The sequence below is a fragment of the Tupaia chinensis genome, unplaced genomic scaffold (assembly GCF_000334495.1).
Source record: "Tupaia chinensis unplaced genomic scaffold, TupChi_1.0 Scaffold000159_1, whole genome shotgun sequence".
Taxonomy (NCBI): Eukaryota; Metazoa; Chordata; class Mammalia; order Scandentia; family Tupaiidae; genus Tupaia; species Tupaia belangeri.
The window spans coordinates 2435408-2452820 of NW_006159630.1; the positions used below are offsets into that span (position 1 = coordinate 2435408).

The following is a 17413-nucleotide window of genomic DNA, read 5'->3' on the forward strand; positions in this document are numbered from 1 at the left end:
CAAACGGGGGGAGGGGCTGCCTGAGCCAGGGACAACAGCAGGTCACACCCCAGAGAGACACAAGGAAGCAATTCACGCACAGACTGATTCTCTAAGGACAGAAGGGCCAGTCACAGCTCAGGGCACAGCGAGACCCCTGGGCTCCTCTCAGGATCTTGGGCACACACGCACACATGCCTGGCGTGAGTTTTAAGCCACCGGGTCCGGGACAGGAACCGTGGTCGACTACGTGGGAGTCCAGCGACGTAGCCATTACACTAACTGCTGGTTCCCAATGTACTAAAATTTTAAGAAGTGTTTCTGGAAGGTCTGGGTGAGGGGCTGGCCTCCCAGGCTGGTCTGACCTGGGCTCGGGAGGGCTGGCCCACCACGCTGGTCTGACCTGGGCTCTGGGGAGGGCTGGCCCACCATGCTAGTCTGATCCAACTCTGGGAGTGCTGGTCTGGTCCGGCTCTGGGAGGGCTGGTATGACCCGGCTCCAGAGAGCTCTGGCCTGGCCTGGCCCTGGGAAGGCCAGCCAACTTACCAGGCTGGTCTTCTCCTTCTGCAGCCGCAGGATGAGCTGGTTGAAGTACTTGGTCATCTTGTTGGAGGTCATGTGCTCCTGCAGCTTCTCCATCATGGAGGCCTCCATCTTCTTCCTCTGCTCCAGCTCCTGGCGGATGGCCTGCTGGACGGTCTGCAACTCTCCCAGCACTACCGTGAGCTCCTGGGAGGGAAGAGCCCAGAGCGGGTGGTTTTACAGCGGCACTGGCGAGGGCCGGCTGCAGCTGCGGGGGTGCGACTTACTGGGCAGGGCCGCGCACCTGCTGGCCCTTGCTCAGGGCGTCCTCGGAGTTCTGCAGGGCGAGGCTGTAGGTGTTGAACTCGTTCTGCAGTGCCTCCTGCTTGGCCAAGCACTGGCTGGTCAGCTTCTGCATCAGGCTGGCTTCTGTCTCGGCCCGGTTCAGGATGCTGGCCAGCTTCTCGTTCTTCTGCTCCTCCTTCATGATGGACTTCTTATAGGCTTCAATCTCCCCATCCATGGACTTGGCCTGGTGCTGGCATTCTCTGCGGAAATGAGAACGCGCTAGACACCGGAGGGCCCGTGTGCACGCCGTGGCCTGCTGGGGTGAGGTTCACTGGGTGAGAAGCACCAAACCGACTCTCACCAGCTGCCAAATCTTGGTGTTCTTTTCAGTGTGTTAGTGGAAGCATACCCACCGGAGTCCAGAGTAAAGCTTATGTCCTACCATGATTAAGGCAGATCGTGCTGGGGTCTGCACCTGCCTGTCTCCGTCAGTCATGACGATAACCCCGGGAAGGAAGTACCGGCCCCGCTGTGCAGGCTGGGCGCTGCGCGGTGCATCTGCGTGACTTGCCCGAAGTCCACGGAAAATGCCGTGTCTGGAGGGGCAGCAGGTGAGTCTCCCCACAAGCCCTACCACTCTCCTCTCAGCATGCTGCCGTGCGCATGCCCATAATCGACACGAAACTTTCAAATACAGGCGCTGGGAACAGGATCTGAATTTCTGCTGTGTGCACTGTGGTTTGGATGTGCTCCCTGTGCTGGAGCCCGGCTGCTGTGTGATGGTATTAAGCGGGTGGAAGCGGGCCGGCTTCCTGGCGCAGCGGTCATGCACTGCTCAAGAGAAGCCGGATCCCAGGTGGTCACCATGGTTTGCATCCCCAGGTGGGTGAGCCTGAAATACCCGGGCACGTGCGTATGTGCTCAAGATTTGACTGACTGAAGGAAGATCCCAGGTCACCAAACGCCAGACCCCGTGGAGCGTGCTCCTCCTCGCTCTCACTCTCACGTGCATTTGCACATGCTCTATCGTGAATTAAAAATGAAAAAAAGGATGAGAGGGAACCAGCAGTTAGCGTAATGGCTATGTCGCTGGACTCCCACGTAGTGGACCGCAGTTCATGTCCCAGACCCGGAGGCTTAAAACTCATACCTGGCGCGTGTGCGTGCGTGCCCAAGATCCGGAGAGGAGAATGGAGAAGGGACTGCGGCGTGACCATCCCCCCTGGGGGGTGATTTCACGCTTTCTGTCTCTCTCTCTCTGTCTGGCGAGCGCACGCGCCCTATAGCGAAAACCTCTCAAAAAAACCCAAACCAAACCAAAACAAAACAAAACAAAACAACTCTAACTCCTTTCAGTTCTTCTCAGCTCAGGTCCTTCAGGACGGCGTGCCGGGATCGAACCGCCCTCCTTGGTACGCGGTCAGGCTCTTCAGTTGTCGTCTTTTTCTGATTTTACCAGAGTGTCAATAAATATTCACCCCGTAAAACATAGGGACAGGAGCCCGACTGACCTGCCAGGAGCACAACGCCAGTCCCCGGTCCGCTGTGAGCGGCGCGTTGCACTCCCGACCCAGTGGGCATTTCCCTAGAAGTCGACAAGCCAATCCTGAAGTGCGTTTGAGACCGTAAGGACCCAGAATAGCTAAAACAGCGGTAAAAGAACGCAGACTCGTGCTAACTGCAAGGCTTTCTGTAAAGCCGTCATCAACACGATGTCGTACTAGTGAAGGAACAGACGGGATCAGTGAAACGTGAGAGTCCAGAAATAGACACGCACACGCACACACACACGCACACGCCGTCTGGGGAGAGATTTGCTGTCGGTCCCTTGGACTCACTGAAGCGACAGAGAGAAAGTGAGAAATCATCCCCTCGGGGTTGGCCATGCCGCAATCCCTTCCCCATCCTCCCCTCGGGGTTTTGAGTACACACACACGTGCCTGGCCTGAGTTTCATGCCGCCGGATCTGGGGCTCAAACTATAGTCAGCCTGTGGGAGTCCAGCACCTTAACTCTGCCGTTTGCTGGCCCCAGCTGTTTTTCACTTGCAGAGGGTGCACTGGCAGAGACAGTGCGAGAGAGTGCCCCCCAGTGGTACTCAGGGGTGCAGTCCTGCCTCAACCCTCTCCTCCTCCATTTCTCCATCCTATAAGATTCTGGGCATGCACGCATCCATGCCGAGGCGCGGCCGTCCCGTCCTTGCCTCCTTCAGCGACGTCAGCTGGGCCCATGCACCTCTGCACCTCCGGGGCATGGTGGGCACGCCCCAAGACCCCATCACCCTGGATGGTTTTGAGGATTAAGGCGGCCATGTCTACATGCCGCCTCTGCTAGGAGTGACAGAAAGGGGTCCCAGAGGGGCCTCTCCTCTCCTCCTTGGGGATTAAAGCAGGACGCTCAGGAGGTGAGACCGCGATTCAGAGACGCTCATCGGCCGATAACACCCCTTCTCTCCGCCTCTGCCTCTCCTTACTCCCCCCAGGAAACCTGAGCAGAAAGCCTGGCTTCTGCACGTGCCACAGAGCACTGGAAAGGACTTAAGGGACTCAGGAATCTTGGCGAGCTGCAGGGAGCTTGCAGGATGCCAGGAGAGGCCACGGGCTGCAGGTGCTGGCCCTGGAGGGAGGGAGGACCTCCTGGCCCGGCACGCCCACAGCTGCCTGCCCCTGTGCCCTCGACCCGGCCGCCTGGTACCTGAGCGCCTCCAGCACGGTCCTGAGCGCCTCGTCGCGGCGCTTCATGCCCACCAGGCTGGCGGCCCACTGCTGCAGGATCCGGTGCTTCTCCATGTGGACGGCGTCAATCTCCATGCAGGCCTGCGGCCGAGAGCGTGGTTACACCAGCGGCATCGTCACCGCAGCTGCTGCTGAGGCCGAGAGGACGCCAGGGCCCCGACTGCCCCCGCCCTGCACCCCCTCTGTTCATCGTGGACCGGTCCAAGGTAGACATGGGATTTGGCAAAGTTTTAAAGAAACTGCCAACACCCTGTGAGCCCGGCTCAGGCCCGTGGTGCTCAGCACAGGGGCCGGGGGTGGTGGTGGGGCGGCGGCTCCGGTGGGACACCTGCCGTGGGCCTGGCCCTGAAGGTGAGTGTGGCCGCCTGTACAAGGAGGAGGCCTGTGCCTTAGTGACCGGTGTCATGTGAGCGCGGGCGGGCCCTGCCGGAGCTGCGAACAGGGATGCAGGCGTGCACCAGCGAGGGCAAGGTGGTTGCGGCAGGTGGTGTGGGTGCAGCTGGGGTCAAGGAGGGTCTTGAACATGAGGGGCAGGTAGGTCATCCATGCTCAGGGGTGGCGGTTAAGGCAGGGGTCAGGGCTCAGTGGCCCCCATGACGCTGTGCTCTGGGCAGGCAGCTTGCTTTGCCGCACCGGGCTGCGTGTTCCCAGCTGGACATGGGAGCAGCGGGACGCACTTCCTGGGGCTGTGGGGTCCAGTGGATTGCAGTGCTACGCCCGCACAGCCTCCGTCGCTGCGCCGTGTGGAGGGGTTTCGGAATGCTCCTCGGGCTCACCCCGGTGGGACCGTGGTGACTCTGGAGCCGGTGGTCTCGGGGCGCCTGCACTCACCACACGCCTGATGGCACAGGGTGAGGGAGGTCTGGGCCACGCAGGAAGGGAGGCGTCGCCTGCGGACCTCACTCCCAATTTCAGGGTTGAAAAAAAACAAATCTAGTTTTTAAAATTATTGTTATTTTACAATTTGCTGTAGGGTATGTACGTTCGCTGGAGAGAGAGGGTGAGAGGAGAGAAGGAGGAATCGCCCCTGGGGGGATGGCCGCGCCACAGTCCCTCCTCTTCCATTCTCCTCTCGGGTTTGGGCACAGTGCGCCCGCATGTTTTCTAGCCGTGGGTCTGGGACTTGAGCTGCACAGTCGCCATGTGGGAGCCAGCCGCCTCAACCACCACACCACCACCTGGCCCTACTATTATCTCTAACTTGCCAGAGGGCCTGTGCACACCCCAGAGAGGCGGAGAGGGAAGGGGGAAAGCACACCAGTGGAACGTGGCCACGCCACGGCCCCTTCTCCGTTCCCCGCCCTGTCGGGACTTGGGGCACACAGGGGCCAGGGCTCACACCACCACTGGCCTCGTGCTATCCGGCTCCTCCTACCAGTAGGCTGTGGGCTGGCCCCGTCCCTCACAAATGACGTGAGTGACTGTGACGTGGTCTGTTCCAAGTGAGCCGCTAACCACGGAGGCCACTGGCTGGCCCCGAGCTGCCCACAGTGACAGCCAGGGCGGTGAGCAGGGACCGCAGCTGCAGGCTCCTCCCACAGAGCACCCGTGGGGGCCGGTCAGTGGGGCGGGGAGACTTCCTGCCATGCCCCCCAGGGCTGCTGGCCAGCTTGGACAGCTGAGGTGCAGACACTGAGAACATGGGACCGCAGCGTCCAGCACATGGCACCCACAGGCACCTCTCGCTGGCTCCCGGTGACTCTGCACACCCCGACAACTGCCGGTGCCAGCCCGTCTCCCTGAGGCCGCCACAGCCCGTTTGGCTCAGGCTTCCCTAATCTACAGAAGTGGTTACCGAGTGGTCCACCCTCTTGGTACTTCCAGGGCGAATGTTCCGGTGTCATGCTTAAAACAGCCTCTCCTGGGACCAGCAGATGGAGAAATGGTTACGTCTCAGGACTCCCACGTAGTTGACTGCAGTTCGAGTCCTGGGCCCGGTGGCTTAAACTCACACCGGGCACGTGTGCATGCGTGCCCAAGATCCCGAGAGGAGAATGGAGGAGAAGGGATTGCGGCGTGGCCATCCCCCCTGGGGGTGATTTCTTGCTTTCTGTCTCCATCTCTCTCTGTCTCTCTGGCGAGCGCACGTGCCCTATAGCAAAAATCTCTCTTCAAAAACCCAAATCACAACATAACAGCTTCTGCAGCCCGGGGCACATCGGTACTTCTGCTCTCTCCCTGTGTCAGGGCTTGGTCCCATCTGTAATTTATTTTCATGTCTGGTATGAGGAAAAGACTGAATCTCGTTTTTCCCCAAACAGTGAAGCCAATGTCCTGGCACTGTGGGGACCCCCCCGCCCTGCTCACAGGTGGTTTACCGGCTTCCACGTGCTGGGTGACCTTTGCCTGTTCCGGGGCTCCCATTGGCCTCTGAGGCTCTTCTCTCCACCCTGGGTCCCGTCACTCCAGGACTGAGCCCCGGGCCCTGCTGCGGGATGTGACATCTGGAGGGCTGTGCTCAGGTGACTGCCAGGTGGCTCTGTCCAGGACTCGCTCGGGCTTAGCCTGGGGAGTCCCACATCTTGGGACACCCTCAACCCCAGACCCTGGGGCTGTGGCCGCTCTGTGCGACTCTTCCTTCGCAGAATAACCCTTGGCTAGCCCTCCTCACTCATTTTCCAGACGAATTCAAGGACCAGCTAGTTTACATAATTGATCTTTTTGTCCCAAGACGGTCAGAACACATGCCAGAGGCACTCAGGCACGAGAGGTGGGCACTTGTGACCCTGGAACTCCACCTGCCCTCCCCGCGGGCAGAGCCCACCGTCGGCTACGGAGTCTGCCGAGGGTCCCCCAGCGAGCCGGCACCGGGGCACTAGGGGAGAAAAGCCTGAATCCCTGGAGGACTCTTTTTTCTTTGCTGTTGGGTGCATGTGCTTGCTGCGGGGAGAGAAGTCACCCCCGGGGGGATGTCCACACCACAATCCCTTCTCTCCCATTCTCCTCGTGGGTGTTTGGGCACGCATACATGTGCCCAGCGTGATTTTCAAGTGGCCAAGTCGGGACTTGAACTGCAAAGTCAGCCGTGTGTGACCCAGCTGCCTTAACCACCACGCCGCTTGACTGGCCCCCAGTAGACCTAACCCACCCGCTGGCTGTCTTGGAGTAAAACACTGGCCATCAACCCACCAGTATCTACCGGGACCCAGCACCGGGATGGCCAGACATTCCCCGTGCTCCCCTTCGGGAGCTTCGGGCTCACCGGGCAGACACGTGGCACGTCTGGGAAGTACCACAGTGCCAGGCGTAGTGGCACTAAAGGGGTGCGTCCACCTCGTCCCACCCGGGTGCTCTTACCTCGCTCACCACCTTCCGCAGCCCCCGGGTGTCCTCCACCTGGGCCGCGTACTGGGCCTCGAACAGGGCGATGTCCTCTTCCAGCTGGTTGGCTCTGGTGGTGAGCTGGTCCACGTATAGGTCCTGGGGACGGGGGGGAGTTCCAGCCAGGACCTGGTGCGCCTCCAGGCCGATCTCCACCGCCTGGCCCTCTGCACCAGTGGCGCTCTCTGCGCGGCCATGCCCGGCGCCTTCCTGAACAGCAGCGGAGGGGGACCCGGGCCACGCGAGGTCTAAGTACCTGCTTTTTCTTCTCGGTCTCGGCCCGCACCCTCTCTGCCTCCGCCTTCTTCACCACCTGCCTCATCACACGGATGTCGTCACGCACGTCCTGGTCGATGTTCTGCATGTAGAAGAGGTGCAGGGCCAGGCTCTCCAGCTCGGTCTGCAGGGCCGCCACTGTGGGACAGCGAGCATTCCTCACCGGCCGGCCTTCTCACGTGGCCTGCGGCCAGGAGGGAACAGCCCCCAGTGGCCCCTGCCATCCAGGCTAAGATTGGGAACTGCTTTTAAGCTGCAAAGACCTGGGCTTTGCCATCAAAGAATTTACCACCTAACCGGAGTAACAGAAGAGGCAGACGTATGTGTAACTGATGGCCACGGATGGCCGCGGCTCACCCCGAATGCTCCCATTAAGGACTCCCAGTCTGAGGGTGTACTGGAATGCTGCTGGAGTTATAAGGTCCCCACCCACTTGCTAGGTCTCTCACACCCCAAGGACAGCGATCTGGTTGTTTAGTATTTGCCATTAAACACGTGCACAGTCTGGAGACGGACAGGGAAAGTGAGAAATCACCCCTGGGGGGATGGCCATGCCACAATCCCTTTTCCTCTTGGGGTTTTGGTCATGCTCGCACATACACCTTGTGTAATTTTCGAGCTGCCTGACCTGGGAGTCGAACTGCAGTCAGCATATGGGATCCAGGGCCTTAACCACCATGCCACTTGCTGGCCCCCAAGGCCATCAGTCTTAGAATTCTAAGTTCTAAGTCCCTTGAAAAGAAATCAAAGCGGGAAGGGTCGGCCGAGCCCCACCGAGGCCCTGAGCTGGCGTAACCATGAATACTGCAGACCAAAAGGGTGGAGGGTGACACTGGGCTGGGGGATGAGCCCTCTGCTCCGTCCCTACTGAGACTCTGGTAACAGATTTTTCTTCTTTTTTTTTTGAGACATTTTTGCTATAGGGCGCAGTCGCTTGCCAGAAAGACAGACAGAGAGACAGAGAGTGAGAAATCACCCCCCAGGAGGGATGGCCACGCCACAATCCCTTCTCCTCCATTCTCCTCTCGGCATCTTGGGCACGCACGCACACGCACCTGGTGTGAGTTTAAGCCACTGGGCCCGGGACTTGAACTGCAGTCCAGCGACATAGCCACACCAACTGCTGGTCCCATTGATAACAGATTTTTGTTAGTGCTCTCACAAGAGACCAAACTCAGAGGATCAACTCCTTCAGCCATGCCCCTGAGCTAGACCTCTGCAGCTCGAAGCCCCGTGGTTCAGGTGCGACACCCCAGTCACCGTTCGCACACTGCACAGGGCACTCCATTTTCAGCGGACGGGTCCAAACAGAAAGGGGAAATGTAGATGAAAAGTTTCCTGGGTAAACAATGTATTGGAGTCAGGCGTTCTCAAAGGGTAGTGCTTAAACCTGGAAGAGTTTTCATTTAACATTGATTGAGTTACTAGCATCTTTTTAGATTTTTGCTAGAGGATGCATGCCCTCTCCTGAGACACAGAAAGTGAGAATTCACCGCCCGGAGGGTACGGCCATGCCACAGTCCCTTCTCCATTCTCTTCTGGGATTTTAGGCATGTACACACATGCTCCTGGCGTGAGTTTCAAGCCGCTGAGTTCAGGACCCAGACCGTGGTTGGCCGTGTGGGAGTCCAGTGATGTAACCACCAGGCCATCTGCTGGTTCCCATTTTTTAATTTTTAAAGTCTGCTATGGGGCATATGTGCTCACAGGAGAAAAAGAGAGAGAGGGAGACAGAGGGAGAGAGGGAGACAGGGGGAGAGCGGGAGAGAGGGAGACAGGGGGAGAGCGGGAGAGAGGGAGACAGGGGGAGAGCGGGAGAGAGGGAGACAGGGGGAGAGCGGGAGAGAGGGAGACAGGGGGAGAGCGGGAGAGAGGGAGACAGGGGGAGAGCGGGAGAGAGGGAGACAGGGGGAGAGCGGGAGAGAGGGAGACAGGGGGAGAGCGGGAGAGAGGGAGACAGGGGGAGAGCGGGAAGAGAGAGGGAGAGAGGTAGGGAGAGAGGGGGAGAGCGGGAGAGAGAAAGGGAGAGAGGGAGACAGGGGGAGAGCGGGAGAGAGAGAGTGGGCCATCGCCTTCATTGTCTCTTCTCCATTCCCCTCTCGGGCTCTGGGGCAGGCATGCATACATGCCCAGTGTAATTTTCAAACCACTGGGCCCAGGACTGGAACTGTGGTTGTCCGTGTGGGAGCCAGCTGCCTGGCTTTTAAAATCCGAGACTGCTGCCGAACATTGGATGCTGGGTTGTGCCAGAGAAGACACCCGCGCCGGCTGGGGTAAGAATCACAGTGGAGAGTGGGGCGGGGGCGGGCGGGAGCTGGGGCAGGAGAGCGGTTGCCGTGGTGGAGAGAACAGGGCCGGCTGGAGATGGGGGGCTCCTCTGTAAACACCTGGGCCTTTTCCCTGCTGTGGTCAGGCTTCTTCCTCACTGCTTTTGACCAACCTGACGGTGACGTGCTCGGTGGCTTTCCTTGTCCTGTCCTCGGGGTTTGTTGCGCCTCTTGGCTCCGTGGGTTTATGGCTCTCTCCAAAGTTGGACATTTTTCTTCCACGACTTCTTGTTTCTGTCCCCCCGCAAAGCCAAGTGTACTAGGCCATTCTGTCCCCACGCATAGCCAAGTGTACTAGGCCACCTGCCGCTGGCTCGGGCCTCCCGGCCTCCTCCTCTCTTGTTCTCTTCTGGCTCTCTGCTCTGTGGTCCACTCCAGCACTGCCCCGACGCGGCTTTGCACATTTGAACGATGATCTTTTGAGTCAGTTCCTTCACGTGGAGAGGTTGTACACAAGTGTGCGCACAGTGTTTGGGAGAAGCTCCCGCCAGTGGCCCTGAGGACACCGTGGTGACCGCCGTCCCGGAGGGAGCTGGGCTCGCAGTGCAGCCCATGCACCCTGCAGTGCGACTGCTGGTGAGCCTGTGGAGGTGAGTCAGGCGAGACGCTGCCGGGCAGGTCCCGATTCAGCCCGCAAGTGTCCCCATGGCAGAGATGGAGTCCCATGTGAAGATGCAGGAGCGGACGCTGTCTGCAGGCCGGCGAGGAGCCGGACCTGCGGCAGGGTCAGGAGACAGTGGGTTTCCGTGGTCGAAGCTGTCTGGCCCGTGCAGACTGACTCCTCCTGCCACCTTGGCGAGCGAGACTGTGTGTCCACACTGCCCTGAGGGCGCCCACTCCAACCCCGTTTCTTCCTTCCTGTTTCCGGTTCTGAATCATCGTTTCTTTAACCGTGTGAAGGTAAGCCTTTTCCACAGTTTGAGGACCCGCTGCTCTCTCTCCCTGAATTGCTGGCCAGTACCCTGGGCACTCTACTGGAGCACCAGCCTTTACTGGCCGGCTCCTACAGCTCTTCATGTGATAACTTGGCGGCAGAATGTAAAGCCAGCTCTCGTGCCCTCTGTCCCCGAGCTACCCCACAGTGGCAGAGTGGACCGGCCAGGTGGGCCTGACCTAGCAGGGAGCTCTTTCCACGCAGCACCTTCTCCAGTCGGCAGCAGGAGGGCAGGTCCAGAGCAGTGGAGGAGGGAGAAATTTTCCATGTCCGGCTTAAAGATGAAGGGGGCCACCTGCCCCGGAGTATGGGTGTCCTGGGGGAGCTGAGAGCAGCCCCTGCTGGTAACCAGGAGGAAGCAGGGACCCAGGGACCGAGGCAGACCAGGGAGCGATTCTGCCGACAGCATGAGAGCGCTAGAAGCATGCTTTCCCCAGCACGTCCGAGAACTCGGCCAGCCCACACCTGATGTCAGGGAACCTAGACAGGCCAGGCAGACTCCTCACCTGCAGGGCTTGAGCTAATACACAAATGGGGGCTGTTGGAGACCCCAGAGTCTGGGCAGTTTGTATGTGGCAACAGAAAACAGATACAGAAAACATGGATGTTGTCCTGAATGTTAGTTTTTTGCCAGTCTGCGTTTGCTTTTTACTTCACCACGCTTCTCGACGGTCGTGCTCCTTCATGAGATCGAACCTGCCCAACTCCTCCTGGTCTTGTACCTCATGTCTTGCTTCGCGAGCCTTCCCCCCAGGTGAGGAAAAATCCCGCCTCCCATCTCCTCATGCTTCTGCGGTCTCCAGAGATCCTTACCGTACCTGGAACTTGTTTCGGGTATAGTGTGAAATAGGGATCTAAGTATTTATTTTTCTGATGGCCAAATGGTTAAAAACATTCTTAACAATTTAAAAATGCAACCCGTACCTTTATGTGGTTTGCAATAGTTAAATTCTGAAGTAAAAAGAAGAAAGATTTTCGCCATAAGGCGCATGTGCTCACTGGAGAGAGGGAAAGCGAGAACTCACGGCCTGATGTGAGAAATGCTGCAACCCTCCTCTGTTCTCCTTATGGGATTCTGGGCACATACGCACGGAGTCCCAGACCTGGCGTTCTGAAAATCACACTGAGCACACACGCATGCCCAGAATCCCAAGAGGAGATGGAGAAGGGACTGCAGTGTGGCCATCCCCCCAGTAGTGGAAGAGGAGGATGGAGAAGGGATTGCAGTGTGGCCATCCCCCCGCTGGTGGAAGAGGAGATGGAGAAGGGATTGCAGTGTGGCCATCCCCCCGGGAGTGGAAGAGGAGGATGGAGAAGGGACTGTGGCATGGCCATCCCCCCGGTAGTGGAAGAGGAGGATGGAGAAGGGAGCCTAGCATAACTGTCTTTGGGAGTCAGGACAGAAATGGTGTCCCTACTTCTTCACTATCAATTAAAAATAAAATCGGGGATTAGTGGATGACATAATGGTTACATTGCTGTACTCCCATGTAATCAACCTCAGCTCAAGTCCCAGACCTAGCAGCTTAAAACTCATGCCAGGCTTGTGTGCCTGCATACCCAAAATCCTGAGAAGAGGAGGATGGAGAAGGGATCACAGTGTGGCCATCCCCCTGGTAGTGGTGATTTCTCACTTTCTGTCTCTCTGTCTCTCCAGCGAGCACCATGCCCTATAGCAAAAATCTCTCTAAAAAAAAAAATTGCTGAACTTAATTTGCTACAATGTATGTTTTTGCAAGTTCTGTTTTGTTTTTATTTCTTCCATGAGCAAGAGAGAGAGAGAGAGAGAGAGCACGCACCCCCAGCAGGATTTCCACCCTGCGTCCATGCCAGGCTCAGCTGGCCCTGCATCATGGGACAGGCTCATGCCTGCTGGACTCAGAGAGGCCCCCGGGTTTGAACTGGGCACCTCCCCATGTGGGACTGCCCTGACAAACGTCACGTGTTGCTGTTGCAGCACCGCCAGGCCTGTCTGCAGGTGTTTTACGTGGGATGCTCACCCCGCGTGGCCTGCTGTACCATCCCCGGGTCGCACGCTGTCAGTGTTGGCTGTCTGCTGTGGCGTTGCAAGCCAGGGAGGGTCCCCTAAGTCTCTACCTCCTGGAGGGTCGAGTAACATGCAAGTGTCTGTTTTTGAAGGAACAAACATCTCAAATTCTGGTACTTGCAGGGATGTGAGATTAGTGGCCAGAGGTTCGATTTCTTCAACGATGAAATCAGCACAGCCACGTTCTCGAAATAACCACCCTCCGAATTGTCCCTCCGAGTGGCTTCTCGTGCGTCCTCCTTGGCGCCGTCTGTTCACATGCCGGGCGTCTACGAGGTCACCTAGGAAACCGGCAGTTTTATTTATCAAGTCAGTTTTCACTTTTCCACCCGCGGCTTCGGCTTCTCGTCTTTGTCCATTCCTTCTTCCGCGCCCTTTGGGCCGTCGGCCCTCTGCAGCTGCACGAAGAGCGTGTTTCAGTCTCGTTCGTGGAGCACGGACAACACCACACGTGGCCTGGCTCCCCCGGCAGTGTTCCCACGGAGACCTCCCCGTCGTCACGTGCGACAGCCTGTAACTGCTGCGACCCTGGGCCCCTCTTTATCCTTTCTCTTTAAGTGTTCACTTTTATTTCAATTAGTTTTTTTACAGCGTTTGTCATAGGGAACATGTCATCAGAGAGAGAGACAGCGAAGTCAGCCCCAGGGGGATGGCCACGCGGCAGTCCCTTCTCCTGCATTCTCCTCTAGGGATTTTGGGCACACACATGTGCCTGGTGTGAGTTTTCAAGTCTCTGGGCCTGGGACTTGAACCGCGGTCAGCTGTGTGGGAGTCCAGCACCTTAACCACCACGCCACCTGCTGGCTCCTTGTTTGTCGTTTTGCCTTAGAACTCTGTAAGCACCACAAGGGTGGCTATTTACACATACCATCTGCAATGTCCAGCCCTGGCTGCACGTTAGAATTCTCTGGAAGACTTAAAACACGAAGGAACGCAAAACAAAAGAAAAAGGAAAGAAGAAAGTTAAAATTAAAAAAAAAAAAAAAAAAAAAACAAGAAACAGATGCTATGCAGCCCTTCCCAGGAAAAAACTGGAAACCTAGACTGGACTGAGTCCTGATGGGGGCTCTCCCCGGGCTCCTCCAAAGGGCGGCCAGTGGAGGCCTGACCGAAGAACACCCAGGGCTGGTCCTGTGGCCTAGTGGTTAAGGCAGCTTGACAAAATAGGCTGGCCGCGTGTGCAAGTACCCTTCCCCCTGTCTCTCTCTGCTGAGCAGATGTGCCCTATAGCAATTAAAAAATAATCGTAAATAAAAGCAGCTCAGTCCGCAGCCACTGTCACCCTGCCGGAGGCCTGCAGTGCCTTCGCCGTCTCCTTGGCTATAAGCCCGTGTGCTCGCCAGAGACAGAACCACAGAAATCAAGAAACCACCCCTGGGGGATGGCCATGCTGCCATCCCTTCTCCATTCTCCTCTCGGGATTTTGGGGACACAGGCACACGTGCCCCACGTGAGTTCTAAACTGCCGGGTCCAGGACTTGAACTGTGGTCAACTATGTGGGAGTCCAGCATAATCATGATGCCATCTGCTGGTCCTTCGCAATTTCGCAATTCAAAGGCTGCCCACACGTCTTGGCGTCGGCTTTCCCTCTGGCTGAGCAGCCCCACGCACCTTCACAGCTGAAGCTGTCCTTCCTGCACTCACAGGCTCCCCAGGCCCTGGGCTGCTGCCTCTCGCCCCAAAATCCCTGTCTCACAGATCGAGTTCCCTGGACCTGGCACCCTGTCCCGTCTCCTTCTGGAAACACCTGGCGTGGGAGGTTTACCCGAATCCTGGGAGACCTCTTTAACCCGGCCTGCAGCGTGCCAAGCCTGTCTCTCGAGCGCCTTTCTGTCTGGGCGGCATCGTACTGTTCAGTTCCAGGCCGTTCTCCGAGCCCTGCATGCTCGCCTGCCCAGCATGCCCTCCGCACTCCCGGGCCGACACCAGCTGGTGCCCGCTCACACTCTCACCTGTCCCTGGATCAGGCCAGGCCGGGAGCAGCGTGCTCTCCAGCCGCCGAGCCCATCCTTGCTGCTGTCCAGGGCCTGTGTGTGGCTTTGCCTCCTCCTGGGTGAGGCAGGTGACCGTGGGCACCCGCAGGGCACCAAGCTCCAAGTCCCCCTGAAGGAGCAGTGATGTGGCTGCAGCGCGAAGTGAGGCCTGGACGGCCACCCAGGCGTCAGGCCGAGGAGGAGCACGGCTGTCCGGGCAGCCGGCTCGGCCGCGGGGTTCTGGCCCTCCCTCATCTCCCAAGAGCACAGGGTCCCGCCTCCTCGGGAGCACCTACCCCAATGCCGGGTGTGCTCACCCCACAGCTCCCACCTCACTGCAGGGCTGCGGGCGGGGCCGGCCCCGTGTCCCCTCTCGGCAGGTCCAAGCGCCGCTCCGTCCGGAGAGCGGGCTCCTTACTTCAGGGTGCTGGCCCAGCTCCTCTCTCACTGGCGCTTCCTGTTACTCTGGAGTCCGGGGGAGGATCCTCACAAACACCCGCTTAGCCCAACTGCGAAGTCCAGAGACCTCTCCAGGACTGCCCCACGTCCGAGTATCTCTTTCCAAGCAGCTGCAGGAGCATTCTGTTTTCTTGCAGATTCTGTTGCTATTCCCTCATTAAAATGGGAAATAACCACCAGCAGGTGGCGTGGAGGTTAAGGCTGGGTCTCACACGGCCAGCTTTACTGTTCGAGTCCCAGACCCGACAGCTTGGAAAACACCTCAGGAGTGCGTGCGAATGTGCCCAAAATACCGGGGGGAGAATGAAGAAGTTGGGGGTGATTTCTCACTTTCCCTCTCATTCTGTCTCTCTCCAGTGAGCACGTCCTATAACAAACTAAAACTAATAATGTCATAATCATAAATAAAGTAACACAGGGTTGATACAGAAAAGTTGGACACGTCGGAGAGCACGGGAACGAAGTGTCGTCCCTGTCTTGGGAAGCCGCAGTTCCCTGACACCACTCCTTCCCTCTGTCCCAGGGCACTGCTTTGGTGGCGAAGGTCCGTGCACTGTACCATCGCCCGACCGTCTTGTCTGGTCCACCCTGGCCACTCTCCTCGTGTGCACACAAAGCCTTGGGTTGCCTGGCCCAGCGCCGTGGGCCCAGCCCACAGCCTTGCCCACGCCCACTGGGCTCTCACTGCCTGGCTCGCCATGGGGACTGCCGCCCAGGCCCCTCCGGGCTCTCCTGGTCCTCAGGTCACAGCGGCCACCTGGCCTGATTTGCGTCACCCACGAGCATGTGTGCTTCCCTCCCTGCGATGGGCGGAGGCCCCTCCAGGACGCACACAGAGCTCGCTTTTCTTGCTGCCCCATGAAGCCACACAGGGAGCATGTACGTGGGGACATGACGGCAAGGACACCCAGACACAGGGGAAGCCCCACGGGGTCCACAGGCCCAGGAGGATGCACGCGTGTGAGAACGCGATGGGGCTGTCATATGCGCGTGGGGATGCGATGGCCAGGGGACACATGCATGTGGGGGCAGGGATGGGGGCTGTCACACAGATGTGGGGACAAGATGACCGGAGGGACATCGCATGTGGGGATAGGACGGCTGTCAGGTGCACATGGGACGCCCGTGGGGACGCACACGCGGGACCCAGTGGTGCAGGGAGCGGCCTTACACTTGCGGCGCTCGTCGCTGGCGGCTGCACAGGTCTTGGAGTGGAGCGCGCGGAAGCGCTGCAGCTCCTCCTCCTGCTGCCGCCTCTCCCAGCCGGCCATGGAGTGGCGGGGGGGGGGGGGCTTTGCTTGGTGGCCACGTGCTGCCAAAGAGAAGGGCGGGGGTCAGGGGGCCCCACTAGGGCGGGGGGCCGGGCGGGGGGCCATACGCACCAGCTCCTGGAGCTCCCGCTTCGTCTTCTCCATCTGGCGGCTGAGGTAGCTCTTCAGGGCGGCCTGGAACCTCGCCATCAGGGGCTAACGCGAGGGAGAGTTACCCGTCACTCTCCTGGCCTTGCAGGCCTTACCCCGGGGCCAGAGCCTGGGGAGGGTGCAGGGGTGCCCACCCTGCTGGCTGCTCCCACTTCTGCCTGGGGTCTGACCCTGGAAGCCACAGATGAAAGGCATCTGCGGTCTCGCCCCAGGCCCTGCAGAGCCGCAGGCATGTTTGGGCGAAATGATGAGAACAAGGCAGCCGCCCTGGTTTACAGAGGCCAGAACGGGCTGAGGCACAGCAGCCCAGATGCTGCCACAGCGTTCTCCCACAGCCTTCCAGACGGGTTAGTCAAACCACGACGGCCTTTGCCGTGTGCCAGTGGGTGGAAGAGGAATGCAGCCTGGTCACCCGAGGCAGAGGCTCCTGGTGGGGCGATTCTGCCCAACTCCCACCCCAGGGTTCTGAGATGTTTGCAGACGTTTTTGGTGGTCACAGCTGGAGGTGGGAGAGGAGGCCAGCGACACTGCTCAGCATCCCACTAAGCTGGGACAGCCCTGCCACCGAGAGCGGCCGGCGACTGCCCCGAGAGGCTGAAGCAGGTCATGGCCACAGAGAACGTGCTCTGCAAAGCCCGGGCTCGGCGCTGGCCAGCGTGTCTGGGAGTCAGAGGGCTGTGGGGGTCCCGGGCAGACGCGGGTCCCAGCTCACGTGCATCTGCCCGGAAGGCTGCTTCTTACGTGGTCCGGGTCCAGGACAATCAGCTGGGGCCTGCCGGCATCCGCCTCGTCGCTGCCCTCTGACTCTGCTCTGTCTGCCATGGCCAAGTCCTCGGGGCTCAACTGTTGGATCCTGTCCAGGAAGCCGGCTGGCTGGGCTTCCTCACTGGGGTGGGCCTCAGGCTCCCCCGGAGGGCCTACAGCAGGGACAGTGAACGTGGGGGACTGGCGGAGGTGTGCTCAGGTGTCCCCTCTGGGAGGCCTACCAGAGCCATCTCCAGCCTCACACCACGAATAGCGCCTTGGGGTTCAGAGCGGCATTCGGGGTGTCACTTGCTTGTGACTCTGCACTCCATGGACAGGCTCCCACGCCAACGGCAGACGAGGCGTGCTCTGCCAGCGTGATCGTG

General features: G+C 59.1%; 1 protein-coding gene across 1 annotated transcript in view; it reads right to left on the reverse strand.

Annotated features, from left to right (window-relative positions):
- The window catches only part of CCDC40 (coiled-coil domain 40 molecular ruler complex subunit), a 43758-nt gene that overhangs the window by 17623 nt on the left and 8722 nt on the right, over window positions 1-17413 (reverse strand). Inside the window, 7 exon segments of the mRNA XM_006145676.1 lie at window positions 527-709; window positions 807-1050; window positions 3484-3605; window positions 6822-6944; window positions 7102-7259; window positions 16034-16328; window positions 17025-17200. Of these exon segments, the coding sequence (XP_006145738.1) occupies window positions 527-709; window positions 807-1050; window positions 3484-3605; window positions 6822-6944; window positions 7102-7259; window positions 16034-16328; window positions 17025-17200 (1301 nt within the window).